General features: G+C 54.5%; 2 protein-coding genes and 1 long non-coding RNA gene across 6 annotated transcripts; 2 read left to right on the forward strand and 1 right to left on the reverse strand.

Annotated features, from left to right (window-relative positions):
• The first annotated feature begins 1,527 nt into the window (after positions 1 to 1,527).
• On the forward strand, positions 1,528 to 6,981 carry LOC102886763 (cytochrome P450 2D14). 2 transcript variants are annotated; one of them, XM_025050648.1, is made up of 9 exons: positions 1,528 to 2,743; positions 3,426 to 3,597; positions 4,261 to 4,413; positions 4,503 to 4,663; positions 5,111 to 5,287; positions 5,471 to 5,644; positions 5,795 to 6,010; positions 6,430 to 6,571; positions 6,663 to 6,981. In XM_025050648.1, the coding sequence occupies exons 1-9, from the start codon at positions 2,555 to 2,557 to the stop codon at positions 6,839 to 6,841; spliced, it is 1,563 nt and encodes a 520-aa protein (XP_024906416.1). In that variant the 5' UTR covers positions 1,528 to 2,554; the 3' UTR covers positions 6,842 to 6,981. The 2 variants fall into 2 exon arrangements, with proteins under 2 accessions (XP_024906416.1, XP_006917421.1); XM_006917359.2 differs by having other exon boundaries at positions 5,471 to 5,612; positions 5,823 to 6,010.
• A 1,498-nt stretch (positions 6,982 to 8,479) lies between these two features.
• On the reverse strand, positions 8,480 to 14,415 carry LOC112484228. Of its 3 annotated transcripts, XM_025050640.1 has the most exons (8): positions 14,173 to 14,415; positions 12,712 to 12,750; positions 12,079 to 12,122; positions 11,208 to 11,554; positions 9,545 to 9,610; positions 9,376 to 9,414; positions 8,942 to 9,118; positions 8,480 to 8,723 (listed from the first exon to the last, which is right to left on the reverse strand). In XM_025050640.1, exons 2-8 carry the CDS (start codon positions 12,741 to 12,743, stop codon positions 8,532 to 8,534), a joined length of 897 nt encoding a protein of 298 aa, XP_024906408.1. In that variant the 5' UTR covers positions 12,744 to 12,750; positions 14,173 to 14,415; the 3' UTR covers positions 8,480 to 8,531. The 3 variants fall into 3 exon arrangements, with proteins under 3 accessions (XP_024906408.1, XP_024906407.1, XP_024906409.1); XM_025050639.1 differs by having other exon boundaries at positions 12,712 to 14,415; XM_025050641.1 differs by having other exon boundaries at positions 8,942 to 9,115; positions 12,712 to 14,409.
• LOC112484229 lies at positions 11,543 to 13,184 on the forward strand. Its single transcript, XR_003047951.1, has 2 exons — positions 11,543 to 11,679; positions 12,064 to 13,184. It is a non-coding gene; the product is annotated as an uncharacterized LOC112484229 (long non-coding RNA).
• Positions 14,416 to 16,512: the final 2,097 nt, after the last annotated feature.

A 16,512-nucleotide genomic window follows, 5' to 3' on the forward strand; every position in this document is an offset into this window, starting at 1 on the left:
GAAGGCAGAATGCCTGCAGGAAAGTGACGCAGTCTCGTTTCTTTCTTTCTTCCTTTATTTTCCACAGCAGCTTTTATGTGTATAGCCAAAAATGGAAAAGAAACCAAATGTCCTTCAACAGGTGAAAAGTTAAACACAATTTGGTACATCCATGCCATGGAATACTACTCAGCAATAAGGAACAAACCATTGATACACCCAATAACTTGGCTGGATCTTAAGAACATTATTCTGAGTGAAAAAAGCCAGTTTCTACATATTACTTACTGTATGGTTGCATTTAAAGAACAGTCTCAAAAGGACAAAATTAAAGAGATAAAGAACACATAAGTAGTTGCCAGGGGGTAGGTGTGAGGAGGGAAACAGTAACAATAAGGGGGCGGCATGAGGAACTTCCATGTAGTGACGGCACAGTTCTGTCTCTTGACTGTGGTGATAGTGATTACACAAATCTATATAAGTATTAATGCTATATAATCTCAAAGACCTACCTCAAACAAATGAACAAACAACCGAAAAAACAAGTGCATGTAAACTGGTGCATGTCCTGGTGGGCAGTAGAAAGTTGCTGCCCACCAGGACAGCTGAAGCCACAAGAGAGACCACAGGCTAGATCCAAGAAGTCCCTGGGGTGCCCGTGGGTCTTGCCCTCCTGGTCTGTAGAGTGGCCTTTGAACTGGTCTCCCTGCCTCTGGTAGGCCCAGGGACCCCTCAGCCCGGTCCTCAGCCAGACTGACAAAGCCCCCGTCTGCAGCTGCTTCCCTCCCTCCCACTTCCCCTCACTCTTGCACAGGATTTTGCAATAGGGCTTTGGTCCTGCTGCCAGCTCACCTTGGCTTTCAGTGCCAAAACAGCCAAAGTCCTCCGTGAGGTCTTCCCAGAAAGCCCTGCTCCAGCCGGGGGCAATGTCCCATGGCCTTCAAAACCATCCCCGCACTCCTGGCTTGGAACATGGCTCTGATTTCCCACTGCTCCCTGGGTGCAGGGTGCCGCCTCATTTTCCCACCATGCTGCAAGTACCCAGCACTGGCACCCAGGACGCCCAGTGTGGATGGAACAGAATCCAAGCCCTGGCCAAGGCAAGATGCACGGAGGGCCCAGCTGGGCCCCCGCAAGTAGCACCCTCTGGGCCTGAGCCTGGCAGGAGAGCGGGATGTGGGAATTCGGGAAGGGGAGGAATTGTTCATACACCAAGCACGGTTTGCAAACGTTGAAGGCAAATACCAAGAGGCCACGAGCAAGCACTCTAAATTGGGGATGCCTCTCACTGTGGGGGAGCGAGCGAGAGAACTGAGGGAATATGGGGCCTGGCTTCGGCTGAGAGAGAGCACCTCCAAGGCCCGGGAATACTCGCGCTGTTTCCAGAAAGAGCTTGCTTCCCATACCTTCGGGATGGGTGAGGGGCTGACCCTGCCCGGGAAATGCCCCTTCCCGCCCTCCGGCTCCTGCGTCTGCACATTTGAGTGGGCTTTGGCCTCAGTTCTCATCAACTTCACTGATCTGAAAATGCAAATCGTACCCCTTTTATAGTTGAAGAAGGAGAACGCTGAGGCCGTAGGCAGTGGCCTTGCCCTGGAGTGATATGGTCACCCCTCTGCCTAGAGGGGATGAGAGGCTGAGCAAGAGGGAGGGCCTGGAAGCCACAATCCCGGCCTGGAGGTGGCACGCTCTGGTGTGGGTGGTACTAAGGTTTGCATCTTTCCTTGAGGGACCACAGAGTCAAACTTGCCACGACAAGACCAAAACCCAGGAAGCTGAGCCAGCTGAGCCTCGAGGCGGGGGTGGGGGTCAGTCAGGTCTAGGCAACCACGGGCCAACTAAGACTAAGCGACTTGGTGCTGGGTGTCCAGGTGAGTGTAAACAGTGAATGTGTTAAGTGTGTGTGGTTTTGTGGATGTGTGATTGTGTCAGTATGTGAGCATGTGGGTGGCGTGTGTGGGTGTATGGTTTGTGTGTGTTGAGTGTGCTTGTGTGAGGTGAGAGGACACTGAGAACTTCACCCCCTACCCTGTGGTCCCTCTGATACCTGTGACGTCACTATAATGCTGATCTGAGGGCCAGTAACAAACCTGAGAGGAAAAGGCCCCTCAGGAGACAGCAGGTGACATATGGAAAGGCAGGGACTCGTTCTGAGGACAACGCTATGACCACATTGTGAGCCTAATGTGACAAGCAGGTGGCAGGACAAGTCTGAAGATCCCTGGTTCTTCCTTGGAGCCTACACAAAGCTGAAGAGTCTGGTGGGAGCTGGGCTTCTTGTCTCCTCCCCATACTCTTGGAAAGCCCCTGGAGACTACAGGAGAGACAAGGCATCTGCGGCCATAACTTCACCTGACCTTCTCTGCCCCCTCCCTGTACCTTCTGATAGCACAGTCACTTGACAGGGTGACTCAGCAGAGAGCAAAGGCCAGTCTCAGCTCCCTTTATAAAGAGGGCCCAGGCTGGGCAAACCCTCAGGGTGCGCTGATGACCTCTGCCTGGTCTGGTCCCAGGGGCCTGGTGCGGTGAGGGGTGGCAGAGTGCCCGGAGGAGCCTAGTGGGCACTGAGGTAGCCATGGGGCTACTGACTGGGGATGCACTGGCGTCCCTGGCCATGGCTGTGGCCATCTTCCTGCTCCTGGTGGACCTGATGTACCGACGTGCATGCTGGGCTGCACGCTACCCACCAGGCCCCATGCCACTGCCTGGGCTGGGCAACCTGCTGCAGGTGAACTTCCGGGACATGCTTTGCTGTGTTAACCAGGTGAGGAGGTTGGATCGGCAGCAGGGATCCTGGGGCCCTACCTCACAGCAGACATTGGGTGGTGGGTGCAGCCGCAGGCTGGGCAAGTTGCTGAGCTGGGAAGAGGAGGCAGGTTTGAGAGGCTTCACGAGGGAGGGCATTTGTGCGGGGCCCGAAGGACAGTTGGGATTTTCCAAAGGTCAGAGAGAGCAAAGGCCTGGAGGAGGGGGAGGAACTTGGCAGCTGGTTTGGCATCCAGCCAGACAGCACTTAAATTATGTGAGCCCAAGCGGGGATCCCTTCTGTTTACATGAGGAAAGGTCTGGAGAATGGGGGAGAGAAGTCAGGTCATGAACCCCATTTAAATCAGGAGGTCGAGGTTGAGAGATATAGTGACTGAGTTCAAATCTTTTGCTGCTGTGGGCCCTCCAGCCTCACTGCTCACCTCTATGGACCATTTCTTCACCTGCAAAATGGGATGCTGCTAACTTGGCCCACTGACAATTTTGGTGACCTTTGCAAAGTCAGCTGGGCGGTCTGATCCAACGTGAGGTCCTCCATCACAGAAGATGTGATAGAATTGCAAGACCACATGAAGTCCTTGCACCAGCTGGGTGGGTGCTGACGGCCCAGGAGTCCACCACAGCTAGGGCCATGACACTGGGACCCGGCTTAACCAACATCCTCCACCTTCCGCCTGCAGCTGCGGCACCGCTTCGGAGACGTGTTCAGCCTGCAGCTGGCCTGGACGCCGGTGGTCGTGGTCAACGGGCTGGCGGCCGTGCGCGAGGTGCTGGTGAACCGCAGCGAGGACACGGCGGACCGCCCACCTATGCCCATCTACAAGCACCTGGGTTTCGGGCCGCGTTCTCAAGGCAAGCGAAGGAGGGGGCAGACCACAGCCCAGCGGGGATGGGGACAGCAGTGACTCAAGACCCAGCAGGGTCAAGCGGAGGCAGGGTCATGGACGTGCGTGCAGAGGAGAGTCGGCAAACTTGAAGGGCGACAGGTGGAAGAAGGAGCTTGTGCCAAGGGTGGGGGAGAAGGATATGGGCAGAGCCGTTCCGAGAGAGGGTCGGCCAGGGCAACAGCGAGCCTTGAGGACATCAGGGTGGGCGGGAATGAGGATGAAGTCAGTGTGGGCGGGGCAGGGGTGGGCAGGGCCGTCCCTGAAGGAGAGGGTGGTCAGGGTGGGCAGAGCAGAGTGGGACCAAGATCTCCCAGCAGAGGTGAGCTGGCAAGCAATGTGGGTGGACAGAGAATGGGACCTGTCCCCAGCTGGAAGGGGGTGTCCAAGTGGGCAGAATTTGTGGGATGGAGGATGAGTTAGTGTGAAGGGGCTAGGAGGCGGGGCCTGCACCGAAAGGGGCCGGGCTGTGAGCAGAGGTGGGGCGGGGCTTCTATGTAAATGGGCGGGGCTCATTGGCAAGAGGCGGGGCTGGACCTGTTCCTGGTGGAAGAGTGAGGACAGGAGAGCAGGTGAGCAAGGTGTGGGAGGAGAGGCGAGCCCAGGGCCACGCCTGCTTTCCCGCCGCCAGGAGTGGTCTTAGCGCGCTATGGGGTCGTTTGGCGTGAGCAGCGCCGCTTCTCCGTGTCCACCATGCGCAATTTCGGCCTGGGCAAGAAGTCACTGGAGCAGTGGGTGACCAAGGAAGCCACCTGCCTCTGTGCCGCCTTCGCTGACCAGGCCGGTGAGTGCTGGGCCTGACACAGGAGACAGGGATGGAGAGGCTGGGAAAGATGGAGGCGAGCCCCTGATCTACGCCGTCCTCTCTCCCAGGACGCCCCTTTAGTCCCAAAGTCCTGCTGAATAAAGCGGTGAGCAACGCGATCGCCTCCCTCATCTTTGGGTGCCGCTTCGAGTACAACGACCCGCGCTTCCTCAAGCTGCTGGACCTATTAGAGGACGGACTAAAGGAAGAGTCGGGATTCCTGCGTGAGGTCAGGGAGGGAGATGACGAGGAGCCCCTGCCGAGCGAGCTCCTGAAGGCAGGCCAGCTCCCTGCAGTGGGCCTCGTCAGAGGATTTATAGAGGGTCGTTGGAGAAAGGGCATTCCAAGAGAGGCCACTGCATAGAGGAGGAAAGGTCTGGGGCGGGGTGGGGAATCGCAGGGAACAGAGGCAGGAGAGCCAGGCCAGGGTCGGCCGCCCCAGAGAGGGCTGAGGAACTTGTACTTCCTTTATGGGAGCCACAGAATACATGAGACGTGGAGTTTAGGTTTATCCTTCTAGCAGCCCGAGCCAAGAGAGAGGGCAGAGGCCAGCACTTAGGGAGGAACCAGGTCGATGGTGGCGACGCCCTGAAGGCAGCTGGGACCTGAACTGGTCAAGAAGAACACCTGAGCACAGGAACAACCATGCAGGGTCCCGCGTCTGTGGCCTGCACAGGTGCTGAACGTGATCCCGGTGCTCCTGAACATCCCGGGGCTGGCCGCCAAGGTCTTCCCAGCGCAGAAGGCCTTAATAGCCCTGCTGAATGAGCTGGCTGACGAGCATAGGAGGACATGGGACCCAGCCCAGCCACCCCGAGACCTGACTGATGCCTTCCTAGACGAGGTGGAGAAGGTAGGTGAGGGGCAGCTGCCAGGGACAGGGCCTGGGGTTGTGAATTGAGGGCCCCGTGAGGTGAGCCCAGGCAAGGTGAGGCCTGTGTATCACACAGTGATAGGCACCCAGGCTGTTGGGTGCAGAGTGGGAGGCCCTTGTGGGCCTTCCTCTGCCCGAGCCCACCCTCTATGCATCGCCCAGGCCAAGGGGAACCCCGAGAGCAGCTTCAATGACAAGAACCTGTGCCTGGTGATGGCTGACCTGTTATCTGGTGGGAGTGCGACCACCTCAATCACGCTGGCCTGGGCCCTCCTGCTCATGATCCTACACCCAGATGTGCAGCGTAAGCCCAGCCTGGAGGCTGGGGGCTGGGGGGTGGGTGAGGGAGGAAAGGGACAACCTGGGGCCCCTGAGCTTGCTTGAGCTACCGGGAGCTCGAAGCGGAGACGGGGGCCCAGCTCTGAGGTCAGAATGACCTCCTCCTCCACGTGGGCACAGCCCTACACCGGAATCAGGAGGTCAGAGCCCCCCTTGGGGATGCTTGTCTGCCCAGGCCGTGTCCAGCAGGAGATCGATGAGGTAATAGGGCAGGTACGGCTACCAGAGATGGAGGACCAAGCCCACATGCCCTTCACCATGGCCGTGATCCATGAGGTTCAACGCTTTGGGGACATCATCCCACTGGGCGTGCCCCACATGACATCCCGTGACATTGAAGTGCAGGGCTTCCTCATCCCCAAGGTAGGCTTGTGGCCCTCCTTACCCCAGCTCAGCACTGCCTGCCATCTGGTAGCTCCAACACGGCCATTGCCAGGTGGGGCCAGGACTGGAACCCAAGGGACTCGTTCATTTTCACAGGCACGGACTGTCCCAGTCTTGGTGGGTGCGGGAACAAGGGCAGAGGCAGGGCTGGCCCTATCCATTCAGAGCCCCCAGTCAGTGGGGAAAATGTGCCACAGTGTGTTGGGGGAGCCCATGTTTGCAGGGATGGGTGGCAGTGAGGGCACCCATGAGAAGTGAGTCATTTGGCCCTGCCATGGGGACAGAGGGTGCCGGGACAGGTGTGCACCAGGTAGAGTGTGTGTCCCATGTGTGGTGGGTGGCAGGGGTCCTGGCATCCTCCAGCCTAGACTCCACCCATGTCAAGCATCTCCTGCCAGGGGACGACGCTTGTCACCAACCTGTCATCGGTGCTGAAGGACGAGACATTCTGGAAGAAACCCTTCTGCTTCCACCCTGAGCACTTCCTGGACTCCCAGGGCCACTTCGTCAAGCAGGCAGCCTTCGTGCCCTTCTCAGCAGGTGCCTGCATCGCGCCCGGCTCACGGCCTCTCCCGGGGAGTCTTGGACGGGTGACCCAGGCCCCAAGCTCACCGAGCCCCTCCCCCCACAGGCCGCCGCTCGTGCCTCGGGGAGCCCCTGGCCCGCATGGAGCTCTTCCTCTTCTTCACCTGCCTCCTGCAGCGCTTCAGCTTCTCGGTGCCTGCGGGGCAGCCCCGCCCCAGCGACCACGGTGCCTACGGCTTACTGATTACCCCGGCCCCCTACGAGCTCTGTGCTGTGCCCCGCTAGAGGGCAACACCAGGCCCTGGCCTGCTCCTCAGCTGGGGACCCTGGCGTACAATAAACCAGTCTGGTGGCTCCAGCCTTGCCTCCGAGTCCCACCCGGGCCCCTCTCCAGCCCCTGGCAGTGATGGGGCCTCGGCAGCCTCCCCCGCATCCAGCCTTACCTGGCATTCAGCCCCATTTGAGAGATGGGTATACTGAAGCTCAGAAAGCGACAGCTTACCCCCTTGTCACTCGCAGAGACCTAACACTGGCTCTTCAGGTTGGTGACAAACTCTATACATAGGTCCTGGCTCCTGCTGGGAAGAGCGACTCTAGGCTGCTAAGAGCCATCAGCCAAGGCCCTGGTGGGGACGGGAAGGGCCTCCCTCAGCCTGGACGCCCACATCGCAGGCCCAACGCCACCCACCCCACACCACAGGCCAGCAGCTCAGCCCACTTCATCTACGGTGCCCCAAAAAGTGGGGAACTCAGGGAGGCTGGGAAGTGATGTGCCAGGTCAACACCCAGGCACAGTCATCAGGTGCCAGAGCCACCTCCCTGAGCCTCTCAGCTACCCCAAGGTCACATTGGCCATCTTCCTGGCCCTCGTCGGGTAAGAGTTGCCTCATGGCCAAGCTGGAGCTGAAGGACACTCGCCTGGGCTCCAACCCCGGGTGCCATTCTCTGAGTGGCCAGGTCAGGCCGGGCTCTCAGGAGGCTTGGCCAGGGGGGCAGGGAACGAGCCTCCATGGGCTGCAGGCATGCCCTAGGGACAGGGGTCAAACCTCGGTCCCGTGTGAGAGTGGGGCAGCCACAGGAGGCGGCGGCCACATGAGGAACTTGGACACTGCCTCATGTTCCTCCTCCGCCATGACATGTGTGACCTTGGGCTTCTGTTTCCCCTTCAGCCGATGGGAAGGTTGCACCGGATGGCCAGTGGGTCCTGTCTTCCTGCTCCAGCTCTGGGGCTGTGACCTCACTAGCCTCCACCTGCGCCCACCCCACAAGTGACTGGTTCTCGGCAGAGCACCCCAGGTTTCTAATGGCTGGCTGCTTACCTGAGTCTTGGGAGTATCCCCTGGTGCATTTAGGGAATAGCCTGGGGCCCCCAGATGCTCAGAGCAGAAGCCACTCAGCCAAGCCTCACTGGTTAGAGGATGCCACCCAGCAGCATCCCTGACAGGTTCCCCAGTGTCTATTCTAAACGCCCTCAAGACAGGATGCTCCCCAGCCTTTGGAATTCAGGGAACATGGTCTGTCCCTGGGCTCAGCGTCCGAAGGCCAGCCAGGGCCCTTTCGGCCTCTCCAGTGTATCCACTATCAGGGTTTGGTGGCAGGAGATGGCGTTCCTGCGGCCGGTCGGGACAGGGAGTGTGGACAGAACAATGCTGGGTCTGTGCGGGCTCGAGGCCCTGCAAAGAGGCCACAGAGGCAGCACCTTATGCATTTATTGGATGGTTTGTCATTCGTGGTTTGGAGTCTTGGGGACGTCAGAAGCTGGGAACCAGTCCAGCCGGAGCTTCCTCAGGAGCTGGGGGACCCAGCCCCCAGACCTTCCCTCCTCGCTCTCCACTCCAGAGGCCTCTACAAAGCACAGACAGGCACGCCCTGTGGCGGGAGGAGCCTTCCCCAGGGCGCCCACAGACGCGGGCAGCGGGTGGCACTGGAGCAAGGTGCTCCGCCAGCCTGGGGAGGGTGCAGGAGGCAGGGCGGCTCATTCCAGAAGGTCAGGGCTTCTGGCTGCCTGGACATCTCCCCTCCTCGGGACAGGAGGGTCTGCGAGCAGCCGGGAATCTGTGACCTCTACAGGGTCGCCGAGGTTAGGGAGGGAGGCTGTGCGGAGCAGGGTGCTGTTGGCTGTCTTACCAAGGTATACAGCACTCTCCTTCTGGGCCTTCTCATCTCCCTGGGAAGGAAGAAGGCACAGTGAGGACGGGGTGGCTCTACACTGTACAGGTGGGGAAGCTGAGGCCCCACTGCGCAAGAAGTTGGGGGAGACCAGGATTCAGACGCGCTCTGCTCACATCATGTCCGCTCCCCTCAGCCCCACCCTGCAGTGTTCTGGGGCTCCCAGAAGGACCCACGCCCTCGAGGTGTCCCAGCTGAGGAGCCAGGCTTCCCTACCGTCCAGCCTGGGATCCCTGCCGCCGCCTCCTCAGCCGCTTCCTCCCCAGGGCGAATGGGGCTGGCTGCTTCCAGCCTTGGAGACCTCGCCTTCCCGTCATCCTGCGACAGGCTGTTGGCCTCCTCCTTGGGGGCCGTATCACTCGGTCTTCCAGTTGCCTCGGGGGTCACAGCCTGCTGGGAGGGACAGGTGGGCGTAGGATGGGCCGAGGGGCCCGCAGAATGCCCCGTCCCGCCCCGTTCTCCACACTTTGTTTTTCCAGGGAAGTCCTGCCCTTCTCAGCTCGAGCTGTGGTAGGGTTGGCCGGTTTCCTGGAGGGGACCCTGCCACTCTGCCGGGGACTCCCAGCCATGAGCCAGGGTTCCCTGGGCCTCACGGGGCTCCGACGGGAGAGGGCCCCAGCCCCGGCCCCTCGGGGGGAGGCCTCACTCACCTTAGGGGCTGGCTTCTTCCCACTCTTGATTCTGCGTCTCTACAGAGGGAAACAGCTGTGAGTGGCCGGGAGCCCTTCCCTGGCCGGCCTGTCCTCTCACTGTGTCTACCAAGTGTGCCCACGACAGTCACCCCACTCCAGGGGAAGAAGGGCCCCGGCCCTTACCCACCTGAGCAGTCACAGGGTAGCACTTATTCATCGGCCCCCACACCGGCCTCAAGGTCTCCTCCACGGGCTGCAGGACAAGGAGAGGGAGGAGGGGGAGGGAAGGCTGCGGCGACATCTGAAGGCTGTGAAATCTGCACACGGACACCTAAGACTACTGGGGACTGAAGGAGAACCTCAAACAAAAAGCGACCACGTCTTTAGAAATATAAAAGTTGGCATTCGTGAAACGAGAATTGAACGATTGTATTTTAGAGCCTAACGGCAACTTCTAATTCTTGAAAAGTGAAAATAGGATATGATAATGGGACTGGAAAATTCAAAGTGTAGAAGATAAAGTTGAAAAAAAATTTTCCCCAGAGAGAACAGAGAAGAAAGGGTCGGCCACGGCCGCATCACAGATCTTTCGGAAACAGGGAACAGGCGGCGGACTGGGCCGGCAGGAGAAATACCAAAAAAATGCATTCGTTTTTCATCAAGACGCTTCCTAAAGATGAGGGACATAAGTCTACAGCAGAGAAGGACTCACCAAGCGTCCACGACAATGGATGACGGAGACTCACCCCAGGGTATGTCAGTAAATTACAGAACAGTGAGGACAAAGAGAACCTACAAACTTCCGGAGATACAAAGAAAAAAGTCTGTTTCAGAAATTCGATTGCATCGGACTTTTACATACCAGCATTTGAAGCCAGAAGACAACGAGAATCTTCAGAATCGGGGAGAAAATTATTTCTAGTCTAGAATTCTATGCTTTGCCAACTCTTGGTCGAGTAGGACTTAAGACCCTGTCAGACATGTAATATCATAAGACTGCCCCTCAGGAAGCGACTGGAGCTTGTGCGCCACCAAAAATTAAAGAGCGACACGGGGCAGTGAAGGGAGAGCCCAGCCCAGCTGAGCAGCGGGCCTCGTGGGCATCGCTCCGGACCGGAGCAGGAGGACGCGGCCTCCGGGCGACTACGTCTCCGTGAAAATGGCGACGCTGATAAATCACCTAATTTGTCTAAATGTATTGCAAGGAGATTGATATTTGAGAGTTTGAGAGATTATAGGTACAGCGCCAACTAAAATTTTAAAAAAGGCAAAACCAAAATTATGCGCAGAGAAGAGTAAACTCGGTATACCACATGACGTGGCTCCGAATACTATTGACATGATTTTAAAATGTAAATCTTCAATATTGGTCTAATGCAAATTATGACATACGCCTAGTAGAATGGCTAAAAAGAAAGGCAAGGGCTGGAGGTGACATGGAACAGCTGGAACTTCGCGTTGGGTGCTGGTGAGAACGCAAGGTGGGCGCCAGCCGCTCTGCAAAAGTTAGTTTCTTAGAAAACTAAACACACGTACCACATGGTCCAACGATTCCAGTGCTCGGTGTTTATCTAAGTGAAAGGGAGCCTAAGTTTCATCACCTATAAAGTGGGAGCTGCTGGGTCGCTGCGAAGTTTAAATGACATAACAGATGGGCAGCCCCTAATCCAGCACGTGGTCCTCGGTGGGCAGCCGGCAACCATCCGCGTTCCCCTGACGCGGGCCGGGGGAGGGTCTCCCGCCACAGGCTCTTAGATCTGCAAAATCAGGGAGGGTTGCGACCCCGGGCGGGTGCCCTGCTCACTGCCACCCCACACAGGAGTGTAGAACCACACTCCAGGGCTACCCACGTGCACTAGGGCCACCTGTTCCTTTGCGTTTATCCAGGCCACTGCCCCGGGGCCTTGAGGTGACCATATGGCCAGCCCACAAGGGGTGGGGCCTGGGTTTCGACTCTTTGCCGGAAGCAGGAAATGTCTCCAGAACCCTCTCACACGCACGCGCACGCGCACACGCACGCGCACGCGCACGCGCACGCGCACACGCACACGCACGCGTTGGTTGACCATCTGAGGGCCAGGAGCGAGTCCCGGCCTCCGGGCCCTGTCGCAGGTCCCTACCTGCAAGGACGCCCCAGCAACCTCGTGGGCAGGGGCTGTTTTCTCTAGGGACCTCTGAAAGTAGTAGTACAGCCCTCCTGCGGGGAGGAGAGGAAAGACCAGTAAAAACACTTCCGAGAGCGATGTGATTATTTTAAAGCGTCAGTGTTTGCAGTATGCCGGAAGTCATATCCTTTTAAGCTATTTAAACTCGTGATGAAAGGTATTAGATATTAACTTAGAATGGGTGAGGGGATATATAGTTTTTCAAAGGATATACAAGCAAAACTTTGAAAACCATTGCTTTGGGACCTAATTAGGTTGTGTGGGTTTTTTGGTCTGTTTGTGGAGGGTTTTTTTGGGGAGGGTAGTGTGGGTTTTAGAGTTAGACATGGGTTCAAATCCTGGGTTCACTCTGAAGGTGCAGAGGGAAGGAAGGGAGAAAAAGGCTGGCCGGGGCTCTGAGCAGTGTGGCCAGCCCTGGGGGAGCCAGGTACGTGGCAGCCTCGGGAGGGGGCCTCTGGGAGCCCTGGGGGGCAGCTCGAGACTGGGGGGGCTCTGAGGGAAGAGCCAGTGTCCCCAATCCGCCCTCCCTAACCCTCCCCAGCGCCCAGGCCCTCACCTGCGAGGACGAAGATCTGCACCACGTACAGGGACTTGAAGAGCCTGGAAAGAAAGCAGAGCTGAACGTGAGGCTGGGGTCTCTCGTGCCCTCCCGGTGAGGACTAGCTTTCCTCCCCAGTCCAGGCCCCAGGATCCGCTCCGCCAGGGCGCAGCCCGTCCACGCTGTGGTGGATACATTTGTCCGCGGTAGGTAGCGGGGGCTTGGCCTGGGCTCCCTGCTGACTGGCCGGCATGAGTCTGCGCCTCTGCCACTTCCAAAGCCAGACGTGGAGCCTGGAGCACAGAGGGGCCCCCAGCCCCGCCCCTCTCCTTTCCTTCCTTCCTTGGGTCCATCTTGGCCCTCCAGCCAGAAGGCAGGGACCAGGCCTTGGCTTCGTATTCAGAGATGCGCATTTGGCGCTGGATTAGCCCCACCCCCCGCAGCTCCTCAAAGTCCTCCCCACTCTGAGCTGACAGATTCATGTTCCACCCACCAGGACCAGGCCCTCTACCCGGACCCTGAGTTCCAGGGACATTGGAACAGTCAGGGAAAGGGGCACGGAGAACCCTGTTTTCCCTTCCTCTTGGGTCCAAGTGGGGTTTCCCTTTCCTGGTTATCCGGATGCGGTGACGGGCCCCACCTAAACATTACCTCTCTCTCTGGTGGCACAGACCGAACACCATTTTCAGTCTAAGAAGAAAAGGTGGGCAACAGTCAGTGTCTCTCACAGGCCCAGGAGCCCCGTGTTCCTGAACCACAGGGCTTGCAGGAGTCACGTTGGGGTGGGGGCGGAGTGGCAAGGAACCCCACCGGCAGGGCTCAGCAGGGGATGGCCTGCTGGTCACAAACAGAGGTCGAACTCAGGATGCAGTGGGCTAACCCTTGGAGCTCAGAAAATGCTTAGAAATTCCTCCTAAGACCTCAGGGTGCCAAACAAAAGATGGTTCCAATGCCCTCAGAGCTGAAAAGGTTAAGTCCCAGGGCACCGAATGGGAAAAGGGGGTTGGGGTAGAATTAAAGAGAAAGGTGAGGCTGTGTTGGACATTTGGCGTAACATGTTCTCAGGCGTTGGTAGAACATTATAATAGTAAATAATAATGACTAGAAACTACCAAAACTTTAAAGTGCTTTCTGGGTTATTCAATATTTCGAGAATAATTTGGGGAGTACTGGGGGAAATCCCTAGCCTCCTAGAAACATCCTGTCTGGAAACCACGCCCCTCCACCCTCAACATTGGAATCCCCTGTAAATTGACACCACTGTCAAGTTGATGTCTCCGGAGAGCTGGGCCCTTGATGGGCCCCGCAAGCCTCCATCCCCAAGTCAGCTCCTCAGTGTCCACAGGGACTACTTCAGAGTCTCATTAAACAGCCCAGCCCACCTCTGCCTCCCGCACTTTTAGCAGGGAACACAGGTACCATCGGATGTGAGTCCCCTTGACTTTCTGCCACCAAACCCACCTACGTTCTCTGCTTCTCGCGGGCCACTTCCTCTGAGACCAGCCCCCGCTCCTCTACTGAATTCCATCTGGTCCTCTCACAACCTGGGCGTTTGGGGGTCTCCCCTCTCACTGGTATATTCAGCCATTCCTTCTCTTCCGGCCCCTTCCTATCAGCATTTAAACACACCGCTCATCTCTTCCACTAAAAAACAAGGCCCTCTCCAGCTACCGGCCTCCTGGTCCCCTACCCTTCACACCGGTCTCTTTGAGAGAGCCGCCTACAGTGGATGTCTTCGCTCTACCTCTCCCTCACTCCGCAGCCCACCTCAATCTGGTTCTGTCCCCGTAAGTCCCCGAAACCTCTCTCAGCAAGGTCAACGATATGCACCAGTCACAGAAATCCAGTGGGCCCTTTCCAGGCCTTGGCTCACTTCATTTCTTCGCAAGGCACCTACCTTCCCCTCGATCTCCTCTGGGAATACTGCTAGCAATGTGCTCGGCAGCAAGCTTTGTTAGTCATTTATAACTTGGTGTGAGTGGAGTTACCAGGCTTTTTCTGAGTGGATGTTTAAAGGAGGAAAGGGGTGAAAATGAGTCGAGGGGGAGAAAGGTGATGCCAAGTAGGGAAGGAAGCCAAAAACGTAGGCTAGGAGTCAAAGACAATTCTTACCTTATTGAGGGAGCCTTCAAGCCTACTTTCCAGCTATGCCAACCCTGATGACGTCAGTGATCTGCAGAGTATCCTTCGATCATATCAGTGTCCAGCAGCCTACTCACCTCCAGGCCCCAGGACCGAGCCTGAGAAGGGCACTGGAGCCAGTTAAGTCTGGGAGTCCAGTGTACAGCCCCTCCCTTTTGCAAGGAGAGTGGTCTCTGTGTGTGACATCACGTTTTAGGGAGCTTTATGACAGGACGACCTCTCCAACCTTGGCCAGAGCAGTATGTCGATTGCCTCATGATGACTTTAAACCTCCCCAAGTCAGAGGCAGCACCTTTGCAGGTATCTCTTCAGTTCCATTCAATGCCGTTGATACCACCTGAGTACCTACAATGTGCCAAGCTCTGTATGAAGTCCTGTAGGGACACAGAGACACAAAGGTGTGTGAGATTCAGTCTTGTCACATAACACAAGAAGCATGTTTTCTGAATCAAAAACAAGGACACAGCCTGACAATTTCTAAGTGTCATTCATTCATACAACCAGAGTCTGCTGAGCTCCCATTTTGATATGATCGAGCTCCCATTTTGGGCCAGGAATAATACCAAGGGGATAGAAAGATAAACAGGATGCAGAGACTTCCCTTGAGATGCTTGAAGACATCAAATAGATATCTTCTAATTCAAGACAATAATTTCTACCCTCTCCAAATTACTATAAATGTAACTAAATGATAATTATAAAACTATGGATGGTTAAAACTGAGCAATGCCTGAATTTCACATATACATGAAACATTAACCAAGATACATCATATTCTCAACCATAAAACAAATCTCAATAGATTTTAAAAGACTAAGTACGTTCTTTGTCCACAATGGAATTAAATGAGAAATCAGTAACAGAAAGGTCCCTGGAAAGTCCCAAAATATTTAGAAACTAAACAATACACCTTTAAATAACATATGGGTAAAATAAAAAGTCAAAAGGAAATCAAAGTATTTTGAAATGGATGAAAATGAAAAAATATCAAAATTGGGGGGACTCAGCTAAAGCAGTACATAGAGGAAAACTTATAGCACTAAAAATACCTATATTAGAAAGTGAGGTCTCAAATCAATGACTGCAGTTTTTACCTTAAGAAAATAGAAATGAAAGAACAAATAAAACCCACATAAGTGCAAGAAAGGAAATAAAGATCAGAGTGGGAATAAATAAAATGGAAAATAGAAAATCAATAGAAAAAAATCAATAAAATCAAAGGCTGGTTTTGTGAGATCAACAAAGTATATAATCCTCTAGGTAGACTAGATTAGGAAAAAAAGAAATAAGACACAAATGATCCATACCGAGAATGATGAAGATGACTTTGACACAGATTCTGTAGATACTAAAATAATAATAAGGGAGTACTTTTGAACATTATGCCAATAAGTTTGACAATATAGATGAAGTGGACAAAATCTTTAAAAGACACAAAGTACCAAAGCTCATGCAAGAGGAATTATACAACCTGAACAATCTTATATCTACTAAAGATATTGAATTTATTTAACTTTCCCACGAAGAAAATTCCAGGCTCGTTTAGCTTCAGTAGTGAATTCTACCAAACTTTTAAGGAAGACATAATATAAATTTTACACAAACTCTTCCAGAAAAGCAAGAGAGAATACTTCCCAACTCATTCTGTGAGGGAAGCTTTATTTGATACCGAACCCAGACTAAGATTGAAAGAAAACTACAGCTCAACATCCCTTATAAATATAGATACAAACATTATCAATGAAATCTTATCAAATTGAAACCTAAACATATAAAAGCGATAATACATCATTACCAAAGGAGTTTGTCTTTAGGAATGCAAGGTTGGTTCAACATTGAAAAATCAATCCATATAATTCACCATATTAACAGACTGAAAAAGCAAAATCATATGATTATCTCCATAGATGTATAAAGAGTATTAAACAAAATCAACATCTGTTCCTGAAGAAACTCTCAACAAACTAGGAGTAGTTGGGAACATCCTCGACCTGATGAAGGATGTCTATGAAAACCCTAGAGTTAATAATATACTCAACAGTAAAATACTAAATGCTTTCTCCCTAAGTTCAGAAATAAGATAAGGATGTCTGCCCTCATGACTTCTATACAACATTGTACTAGAAGTTTTAGCCAGTGAACTAAGTTAAAAAAGAAGTAAAAGGCAACCAGATTGGAAAGGAAGAAGTAAAATTGTCTTTATTTGCAGACAACATGGCTGTATATAAAACTATGGAGTCATCTAAAAAGCTACTACAGTTTAACAAGGTGGAAGGACGTAAGATCAATTACAAAAGTCAATTATATTTG

Source organism: Pteropus alecto, unplaced genomic scaffold, assembly GCF_000325575.1.
Source record: "Pteropus alecto unplaced genomic scaffold, ASM32557v1 scaffold157, whole genome shotgun sequence".
In the NCBI taxonomy this organism is placed as follows: Eukaryota; Metazoa; Chordata; class Mammalia; order Chiroptera; family Pteropodidae; genus Pteropus; species Pteropus alecto.